The sequence below is a fragment of the Ranitomeya variabilis genome, chromosome 4 (assembly GCF_051348905.1).
Source record: "Ranitomeya variabilis isolate aRanVar5 chromosome 4, aRanVar5.hap1, whole genome shotgun sequence".
NCBI classification, from domain to species: Eukaryota; Metazoa; Chordata; class Amphibia; order Anura; family Dendrobatidae; genus Ranitomeya; species Ranitomeya variabilis.
In genome coordinates, this window is record NC_135235.1 from 230,315,713 (window position 1) to 230,327,274 (window position 11,562).

The window sequence follows — 11,562 nt, forward strand, 5'->3', positions numbered from 1 at the left end:
GGGGTCCAAGTTCTCTTGTTATCCTTAGGAAAATAAAAATTTGGGGGGCTAAAAATCATTTTTGTGGGAAAAAAAAGATGTTTTATTTTCACGGCTCTGCATTATAAACTGTAGTGAAACACTTGGGGGTTCAAAGTTCTCACAACACATCTAGATAAGTTCCTTGGGAGGTCTAGTTTCCAATATGGGGTCACTTGTGGGGGGTTTGTACTGTTTGGGTACATCAGGGGCTCTGCAAATGCAACGTGACGCCTGCAGACCAATCCATTTAAGGCTGCATTCCAAATGGCGCTCCTTCCCTTCCGAGCTCTGTCATGCGCCCAAACAGTGGTTCCCCCCGACATATGGGGTATCAGCGTACTCAGGACAAATTGGACAACAACTTTTGGGGTCTAATTTATCCTGTTACCCTTGTGAAAATACAAAACTGGGGGCTAAAAAATCATTTTTGTGAAAAAAAAAAAGAATTTTTATTTTCACGGCTTTGCGCTATAAACTTTAGTGAAACACTTGGGGGTTCAAAGTTCTCAAAACACATCTAGATAAGTTCCTTGGGAGGTCTAGTTTCCAATATGGGGTCACTTGTGGGGGGTTTGTACTGTTTGGGTACATCAGGGGCTCTGCAAATGCAACGTGACGGCTGCTGACCAATCCATTTAAGTCTGCATTCCAAATGGCGCTCCTTCCCTTCCGAGCTCTGTCATGCGCCCAAACAGTGGTTCCCCCCCACATATGGGGTATCAGCGTACTCAGGACAAATTGGAAAACAAATTTTGGGGTCCAATTTATTCTGTTACCCTTGTAAAAATACAAAGCTGGGGGCTAAAAAATCATTTTTGAGAAAAAAAAAAAAAATTATTTTCACGGCTCTGCGTTATAATCTGTAGTGAAACACTTGGGGGTTCAAAGCTCTCAAAACACATCTAGATAAGTTCCTTAGGGGGTCTACTTTCCAAAATGGTGTCACTTGTAGGGAGTTTCAATGTTTAGGCACATCAGGGGCTCTCCAAACGCAACATGGCGTCCCATCTCAATTCCAGTCAATTTTGCATTGAAAAGTCAAATGGCGCTCCTTCCCTTCCAAGCTCTGCCATGCGCCCAAACAATGGTTTACACCCACATATGGGGTATCAGCGTACTCAGGACAAATTGCACAACATTTTTTGGGGTCCAATTTCTTCTCTTACCCTTGGGAAAATAAAAAATTGGGGGCAAAAAGATCATTTTTGTGAAAAAATATGATTTTTTATTTTTACGGCTCTGCATTATAAACTTCTGTGAAGCACTTGGTGGGTCAAAGTGCTCACCACACATCTAGATAAGTTCCTTAGGGGGTCTACTTTCCAAAATGGTGTCACTTGTAGGGAGTTTCAATGTTTAGGCACATCAGGGGCTCTCCAAACGCAACATGGCGTCCCATCTCAATTCCAGTCAATTTTGCATTGAAAAGTCAAATGGCGCTCCTTCCCTTCCAAGCTCTGCCATGCGCCCAAACAATGGTTTACACCCACATATGGGGTATCAGCGTACTCAGGACAAATTGCACAACATTTTTTGGGGTCCAATTTCTTCTCTTACCCTTGGGAAAATAAAAAATTGGGGGCGAAAAGATCATTTTTGTGAAAAAATATGATTTTTTATTTTTACGGCTCTGCATTATAAACTTCTGTGAAGCACTTGGTGGGTCAAAGTGCTCACCACACATCTAGATAAGTTCCTTAGGGGGTCTACTTTCCAAAATGGTGTCACTTGTAGGGAGTTTCAATGTTTAGGCACATCAGGGGCTCTCCAAACGCAACATGGCGTCCCATCTCAATTCCAGTCAATTTTGCATTGAAAAGTCAAATGGCGCTCCTTCCCTTCCAAGCTCTGCCATGCGCCCAAACAATGGTTTACACCCACATATGGGGTATCAGCGTACTCAGGACAAATTGCACAACATTTTTTGGGGTCCAATTTCTTCTCTTACCCTTGGGAAAATAAAAAATTGGGGGCGAAAAGATCATTTTTGTGAAAAAATATGATTTTTTATTTTTACGGCTCTGCATTATAAACTTCTGTGAAGCACTTGGTGGGTCAAAGTGCTCACCACACATCTAGATAAGTTCCTTAGGGGGTCTACTTTCCAAAATGGTGTCACTTGTAGGGAGTTTCAATGTTTAGGCACATCAGGGGCTCTCCAAACGCAACATGGCGTCCCATCTCAATTCCAGTCAATTTTGCATTGAAAAGTCAAATGGCGCTCCTTCCCTTCCAAGCTCTGCCATGCGCCCAAACAATGGTTTACACCCACATATGGGGTATCAGCGTACTCAGGACAAATTGCACAACATTTTTTGGGGTCCAATTTCTTCTCTTACCCTTGGGAAAATAAAAAATTGGGGGCGAAAAGATCATTTTTGTGAAAAAATATGATTTTTTATTTTTACGGCTCTGCATTATAAACTTCTGTGAAGCACTTGGTGGGTCAAAGTGCTCACCACACATCTAGATAAGTTCCTTAGGGGGTCTACTTTCCAAAATGGTGTCACTTGTAGGGAGTTTCAATGTTTAGGCACATCAGGGGCTCTCCAAACGCAACATGGCGTCCCATCTCAATTCCAGTCAATTTTGCATTGAAAAGTCAAATGGCGCTCCTTCCCTTCCAAGCTCTGCCATGCGCCCAAACAATGGTTTACACCCACATATGGGGTATCAGCGTACTCAGGACAAATTGCACAACATTTTTTGGGGTCCAATTTCTTCTCTTACCCTTGGGAAAATAAAAAATTGGGGGCGAAAAGATCATTTTTGTGAAAAAATATGATTTTTTATTTTTACGGCTCTGCATTATAAACTTCTGTGAAGCACTTGGTGGGTCAAAGTGCTCACCACACATCTAGATAAGTTCCTTAGGGGGTCTACTTTCCAAAATGGTGTCACTTGTAGGGAGTTTCAATGTTTAGGCACATCAGGGGCTCTCCAAACGCAACATGGCGTCCCATCTCAATTCCAGTCAATTTTGCATTGAAAAGTCAAATGGCGCTCCTTCCCTTCCAAGCTCTGCCATGCGCCTAAACAATGGTTTACACCCACATATGGGGTATCATCGTACTCAGGACAAATTGTACAACAACTTTGGGGGTCCATTTTCTCCTGTTACCCTTGGTAAAATAAAACAAATTGGAGCTGAAATAAATTTTGTGTGAAAAAAAGTTAAATGTTCATTTTTATTTAAACATTCCAAAAATTCCTGTGAAACACCTGAAGGGTTAATAAACTTCTTGAATGTGGTTTTGAGCACCTTGAGGGGTGCAGTTTTTAGAATGGTGTCACACTTGAGTATTTTCTATCATATAGACCCCTCAAAATGACTTCAAATGAGATGTGGTCCCTAAAAAAAAATGGTGTTGTAAAAATGAGAAATTGCTGGTCAACTTTTAACCCTTATAACTCCGTCACAAAAAAAAATTTTGGTTCCAAAATTGTACTGATGTAAAGTAGACATGTGGGAAATGTTACTTATTAAGTATTTTGCGTGACATATGTCTGTGATTTAAGGGCACAAAAATTCAAAGTTGGAAAATTGCAAAATTTTCAAAATTTTCGCCAAATTTCCATTTTTTTCACAAATAAACGCAAGTTATATCGAATAAATTTTACCTTTAACATGAAGTACAATATGTCACGAGAAAACAATGTCAGAATCGCCAAGATCCGTCAAAGCGTTCCAGAGTTATAGCCTCATAAAGGGACAGTGGTCAGAATTGTAAAAATTGGCCCGGTCATTAACGTGCAAACCACCCTTGGGGGTGAAGGGGTTAAGTATACTAATGACACAGAGCCCAAAGCTGCTGATGGCGCACGTAACATCAGGTCTGATAATAAGTATACCAATGACGCACAGCGAAAAGACACCGATGCTGCACGTAAGCGCAAACAGCGTGCTAACAAGAGTACAGAGGATAGATGCAAGCGCCTGGACACTGTTAAGTATACTAATGACACAGAGCCCAAAGCTGCTGATGGCGCATGTAACATCAGGTCTGATAATAAGTATACCAATGACGCAGAGCGAAAAGCCGCCGATGCCGCACGTAAGCGCAAACAGCATGCTAACGAGACTACAGAGGACAGACAGAAGCGCCTGGACACTGTTAATGCTGCTTGCAATAAACGCATTACTAATGAGTCTTTTGAGGACAAAACTAATCGATTAAGTAATAAAGCTGCTGCTGCACGCTCTCAACGTTGCAAACATAATATTTCCACGTCCTCAGTCATAGATTCTGCCCACAATACAGCTTCTTTGTCTCCATTCATAGAATGTGTGCAGCCTCAAGCTCCTTTAACCGTTGGTAAATCTGCATGTAAGCGCAAACACTGTCCTACTTACACTCCAAATGATAAACGCCGTCGCCTGTACACCGTTAAGTCTGCTTATAAGACATGCTTCACACCTGACTCTTCTAAGGCAACAAACAAACCATTACCAAATGCAGCTGGTGCACGCCGTGAACGGCGCAAAAAAACCGCTTGCACCTCCATATTAAACCCTGACCACGATACACCTTCCAACTCCTCAGTGATTGAATCTGTGGACAGTGAAGATCCTCTACCAGGTCCACGCTTTATATATGTTGGCTTAAAGAAACATTCCAATGCTTCATTACCACAACCTGTACCTCAACATCCTGCAGGTTTTACTAATGATGACAGTACCATAGTAGAACACTCCTCTGGTCCTATGAACTATTTATGTGAACATTGTCAAGCATTACATTTTAATGCTGAGATACCAGCAGATAAAAATTTTACTCTGTGTTGTCACAAGAGTAAAGTGCATATACTTATACCCCAATATCCCGAGGTCTTTAAACGATTGCTGACAGGGGAGAGTGAGTTCAGTAAGAATCTCATGGAAAATATTCGTAGTATTAACAGCTCATTTGCTTTCGCCTCCATAGGTGCCAATATATCCCCTCCACCTGGACATGGCCCTTACTGTTTCCGTATACATGGACAAATATATCATCGTACTGGAACCCTACATCCCAGTGATGATCAAGTTCCAGCTTATGCCCAACTGTATATTTTGGATACCGCTACCGCAAATGAACAACGTTTAAACTGTGAACAAAATCAAAAATGTCATCCCACTTTGATGAGTATAATTGCTCTTCAGTTAGACAATGTGAATCCCTTTGTTGCTGCCTACAAAATGTTACGAGATGTGGAACATGAAGAACATCTTAAAGCTGAAGCTAATGGCACTCTCATGCCAAATATCATCATGGCCCTTAAACAAGATCGGAATCAAGACCCTCGCCGATATAATAATCCAACTGTCAATGAAGTTGCTGTCGTATTTGAAAATGACAATGGAGAGCCACCATTTAATCGTGATATTTTAATACATTTACAACCGGACCCCAAAAATCCTTTGGCGCCAAGAACACAACAGGTCAGCATTCTACACAGTAATTTAGATGCTTTACTCTATCCTTTATTTTTCCCTTATGGAGACCAGGGCTGGCATGATGGCCTCAAGCAACAAGGGCAAAGTCCACGCAGAGTTACACAACTGCAATATTACTGCTATGTGCTGTCTGTCCGTAATCAGTTTAATCCACTCCTGAATGGTGGCAAACTCACTCAGCAGTACTTAGTGGATGCTTATGTGAAAATCGAGGCAAATCGCCTAAATTATATCCGTCAACACCAAAAGGATTTGAAAGTAGAGGATTATTGTGTACTCCAGGAACATCTCCAGAAAAAATCCATTGAGAAGGGCATCCCTATTGGAAAAACGGTCATTTTACCATCTTCGTTTGAAGGCAGTCCCAGGAATATGCAGCAGCGGTACCAGGATGCCATGGCTATTGTGACTAAATATGGTCGTCCTGATCTATTCATCACCATGACCTGTAATCCGAAATGGAATGAGATTACTGAGAATTTGGAACCTTGGCAGCGTGTGGAACATAGACCTGATTTGGTGGCACGTGTTTTCAAAATAAAACTGGAAGCACTCTTAAAAGACATTAACAACGGATTATTTGGGAAAGTTTGCGCTATGGTTCATGTAATTGAATTTCAAAAACGTGGCCTTCCACACGCTCACATTTTGATTATTTTGGACAGCAACTCCAAATTAAGGACTGAGGAGGACATAGACAATACAGTGTGGGCTGAAATTCCCAATCCTACCCACTACCGTCAGCTCCATAAAATTGTTCTCCAACATATGATTCATGGTCCGTGTGGAGAACACAACCCAAATTCTCCCTGTATGGATCTGGGGAAGTGTACAAAAGGTTTCCCTAAAGATTTGCAACCAAGAACCATCATAGCTAAGGACGCCTATCCTACTTATCGCAGACACTTTGGCCCATCTTTTCAACACCATTCTAACATGATTGACAATTCGTGGGTGGTTCCATATAATCCGTTCCTGCTATTAAAATACAAGTGCCATATAAATGTCGAAGTTTGTGGTTCCATTCAGGCTGTGAAATATTTATTTAAATACGTCTACAAAGGACATGATAAAGCCAATCTTGAAATCTGCCAGACTAACATCCAACATGATGAAACACACCAATTCATGGATTCAAGATATGTCAGTGCACCAGAGGCAGCTTGGCGAATATTCTCATATCCAATGCATAAACAATCTCATAGCATCATTCGCCTTGCTGTACATCTACCGCATTCTCAGCCACTCTATTTTCATGAGGATGACTCTATTGGAAACATCAAACAAAAGCTCCATCAAAATTCTACACTTATGGCCTACTTCAAGCTTAATCAGAACGACCATCATGCTCATATTTATTTATACCGTGAAATTCCCGAAAACTATGTTTGGAAAGAAGGTTCTTGGGAAGTTAGAAAGCGAGCAGGTGGTTCTGTGATTGGACGAATGTATACTGTCAGTGTGAAAGACCAAGAACGCTACTATTTAAGATTGTTATTGTTACATGTCAAAGGTGCAACCAGTTTTGACAGCATAAAAACTGTACACGGAGTCACACATGAAACCTTCAAAGATGCGGCATTAGCTCTTGGCTTACTATTTGATGATAGTCTGTGGAGAAATACATTACTTGATGCCAGTATTCTCAACATGCCAGCACAGCTACGTGACATGTTTGCCTACATTTGTATTTTTGGTCCTCCAGCTAAACCTTGGGACTTATGGGATGAATTTAAGGAACACTTTGTAGAAGACTACTGCTATGCATACCACTCCGACACTCTGGAGTGTGTCAATTGTGAAGGCTATGCTATGACAGATGTCCAACATGTTCTTAAAGCTCATGGCAAAACTTATACTGATTTTAATTTGCCACGTCCAGTCAAGAAACAACACCTCCTCCCACAGTATGATAAAGATTATGAGTTATCAGCAGCTGCTGAAATGAAAGCTACTCTAAATGAGGACCAACTTTTTGCTTTTGATGCTATCACTCAAGCTTTAGAAGACACTAATTCTACAGCAAAGTGTTTTTTCCTTGATGGTCCTGGTGGCAGCGGAAAAACGTACCTATATCATCTACTCCTACATCAGCTAAGAGGACAAGGAGACATTGTGTCACCTGCTGCCACTACTGGAATTGCCGCCAACTTGCTACAAGGTGGACGAACCATTCATTCTCTTTATGGGATTCCAATTCCTGTGAATGAAACATCTGTTTCCAGGATTAAGAATGATACCGATGCAGCAAAAGATTTGCACAGCACTAAACTTTTTATTATTGATGAGTGCACAATGCTATCCAAATATGCATTGCATGTCATTGATAGAGTTTTACGTGATGTCATGACAACAAATGTAGCTCACAAAGAAAAAACACCGTTTGGAGGTAAAGTGATTGTTTTTGGAGGCGACTTTAGACAATGTCTTCCTGTCATCCCTCATGGGACAAGAACTGATGTTGTAGAGAGCTGTATAAAATATTCACAACACTGGCAACATTTTACTCGCCTGCCACTTATTAACAACATGCGCTCCATTGATCCTCACTACAGCAGTTGGTTGCTTCAACTGGGAAATGGTGAACTATCTAATGAACATAACCTTGGAGATGATGTAATTGAAATTCCTCCAGACATGGTATGCACTGGCTCTTTAATAATTGAAATTTTTGGAGATAATCTTTGTATTGATGTGAATGACACCGAAAGCATAAATACAGCTGCATCTCATGCAATTTTATGTCCAAAAAATGAGGACGTTGAGAAAGTCAATTCCCAAGTCATGGATTTATTGATAGGTGACTATACTGAATATATCAGTGATGATTCCATCGATCCTGATGAAGCTGATGACCTCGATCAATACCCACTTGAGTTTTTGAATTCACTAACACCAACTGGAATGCCTTCACATCGACTGAAACTTAAAATTGGCACCATTGTCATGTTATTACGTAATCTGAACACGAACAAAGGTCTCTGCAATGGTACGCGGCTCATTGTCACTGCCTTACATGCCAATATTATACTGGCTAAAGTAATTAGTGGGTCAGCAGCAGGAAATGTGGTATTCATTCCACAAATTGATTTGTGTCCATCAGAGACTGGATTACCTTTTAAATTAAGACGGAGACAATTTCCCATCAAGCCCGCATTTGCAATGACCATAAATAAATCTCAAGGCCAGACCCTCCATCGAGTTGGCATTTATCTACCAGAACCTGCTTTTGCCCATGGTCAATTGTATGTTGCTTTTTCCAGGGTGAAGCAATGTTGCAATGTGAGGGTTAAAGTGGTTAATACACCACTTCAAGGACAATTATTGGCTGATAGTACTAAAGTGTTCACACGTAATATTATCTAAAAAAATATTTTAGTTTAAAGTTACTTTTCTTTTTTTTCATTATTCAGTTTTTCTAATAACATAGACAGGAATAGGCAAATTCTATGTATAGAGATAAGGAAAAAAAACAAAAACAAAAAAAAATTAGTGTAGCCATAGACATATAGATTTTAAGTACTTATGTAGGAAATACGTATATAACATACGTACTCATTAGCATATAGGGTTAATAACTCTATATCATATCTACATAAATTTAGAAATATGATATATCAATACATATTTTTATAGGTAAGTAGAACACACATTAAGTACAAGATGTAAGATGTGTATCATCCAAATGCCTGTATTTGGCGATAGGAACCTGTATTTGAAGCTCCAGCAGTATAGCTGCTGAGAGATTTCATTTTGTTTTTAAAAAGGGTGAGGTTTTTGTGAACAGGTAAGAGACGGGTGGGATGGCTGTTCACACACATCTCTATCTCCAGGTGTGTTCTGTACATAGAAATAGATATATAGATAGGTACATATTTAGATAGATAGGGAAAGAATAGAGATTTTGCTTTCACATCAACATTTTTCTGCTATTTGGAGAATTTATGGTGGAAAAAAGGCTATTTCTGCACTTCCTGCCTAAGGGCTGACCCACGCCACTCTTGCTGTAAGTTGCATGCAATGTATACGGAATTTGTACTTCACTTGCGGCAGGTGCGGCACATGTGGTTTCTGCAGTTTTCGCCACAAAATCTCCACTTACCAGTGTTTTTGTTGTGGCTGCATTTAATGCAATTGTCGAAGCCGCGTTTGCCACATTTACTGCAAGTTAACTCCAAGCTTCATCTACATTGCATGGCACTTGCTGAAAGTGTGTTGTAGGTCAGTTCTTTGGTGCCAAGTGTGGAAGTTGTATTTTTTTAACATTACTTCTGCAAATATCAGAAACATGCAGATGTGAAAGAGGTTTGAGTATTAAGAATTAGGAATCAGTTAGTTAGGACCCATCAGTTCAAAGGCTACCGTGACGTGGTTGATGGGCATGCTTATATTAGCCCATCGGTGTACTATGAACGTTGATTTCTTAAATTTTACATTTCTGTAAAAATAAACACAATAAATTTGGATACACAAAAAGGCTTTTATTTCTGTTGTACTTATTAGAATTATTTAAAATGAAGACTTAGCTAAGCCCAAGAGATGATTAAAAACGTTTCATACCAACCCATCAGATGTAAAATTACTGTGAAAATACCTGATGGGCACACAAGTATGCGCCAGTATGGGTACTAAGAGCTTTTCCACATAATAATGAAATATTTTAAAATGTCATAGAACATACCAATATACATAGTTATTGATACATATTATTTATTATTTACATTATTGTTCTTAAGCAAAGAACCGTTGTTGTGGCATTTGCCACAACACGCAAAGTTGTTGTCTGATGTCTTTCATCACTCCCCTCATAAGCATGTTCATGGATCCTGTGTAACTGTACCTTAAATAACAAGAATTGTCAAGAGCTGGTGAGTGCAGCCATTTTTTGTTCTTTCTTACTATTATTTATTAATTGTATTATTCTTACATTTGAATAAATAAAGTATATATGGATTCTAGACTCCCGATTCTTTAGAATCGGGCTGCCATCTAGTTAGAGTATAAATTAATAATGGATGATACTCACTTTTTTGTGGGTCTTGTGCGCTGATCAGGATGAAGGCTGCCCCTGAAATATAAGATTTTGGCTGATAACAGAGAGCAGAGGAATGGAGACGATGACACAAAATGTGTCAAAATCAATACAAATATTTATATTTAAATAAAAACTGAAGTTAGAAAAACTCTGTAAACAGGAAAAAGAGAAATAAGAGGCGAAATAACCGCTCACCCAGCAATGACAGCAGCAGCGCAGAGACGGGCGACATCTTCACCTCTGGAGTTTCTTTCTATAAAAAAGAAACAATGAAATTAGGATATTCAGCATTTTTCCAGACCTCTGCTTGCTGACAGTGAACGCTGATCTGCCCTGATCATGACACAGGTGTAGAGTTTTAGGGACACTGCGGCTTATGCCGCTGTCCCCTGACTGCTGCGCCTTCCCTGTTACCTGAATCAGAGATCTCCCCTTCAGTGAACCCAGTGGAATATGGGGTTAACTCCCCTGGCGGGGGGCGTGGCTTCCTCCCTGATCTTGGCGCCGGGAAGCTCCTGTGGCCACATCCGTCCCAGGACCCGGACCGTTTGGGCTGCCGGAACATGGATCCGCTATCATGTGCGGTGAGGGATAGGATCGGTAGGGAAGGCAGCGCCTGGTTAGCAGCTTTGCTGACCGGGGACAGCTCCTTCCCTACCGCGATGCAGGCAGCGCCGCCGGAGGGTCGGCGCTCTAACAGAGCTACCCGACCTCCGGCACGGCTGAGCCCGCCGTTAGTTTCAAAAAGGAGCGCGCGCAGCGCTCGTGCGCGCGAATCTGTTGCGGCGGGCGCCAGGAAGTCTGGGGAGAGTGCCGTAGGGAAGGTTGGGGAGACTCAGGGTACGGTGTGGAGTGAAACCAGTGTTGTACCTCCTTCTGCCCCGGGAATTCTGAGAGGGAGCTCAGGCCAGCAAGTGTCAGCAGGGCAGGCTGCAGCATCGCTATTATTTAGAAGCAATATGGGGGGGGTCCAAGGGACATCTGCCTCATCCCAGGACTCAGGCTCAGCAATAAGAGAGCCGGATGCCCCGCAGGGGGGCATTCCTTCACTCTCAGGGAGCACAGGGGA

The 11,562-nt window shown here is 41.2% G+C and overlaps 1 protein-coding gene across 1 annotated transcript in view; it reads right to left on the bottom strand.

Moving 5' to 3' along the window:
* The window catches only part of LOC143770500 (uncharacterized), a 96,609-nt gene that overhangs the window by 37,043 nt on the left and 48,004 nt on the right, over window positions 1-11,562 (bottom strand). Inside the window, exons 2-3 of the mRNA XM_077260172.1 lie at window positions 10,689-10,746; window positions 10,485-10,526 (exon numbers count right to left, since the gene is read on the bottom strand). Of these exons, the coding sequence (XP_077116287.1) occupies window positions 10,485-10,526; window positions 10,689-10,725 (79 nt within the window). The 5' untranslated portion in view covers window positions 10,726-10,746. The remainder of the gene's footprint in view (window positions 1-10,484; window positions 10,527-10,688; window positions 10,747-11,562) is intronic.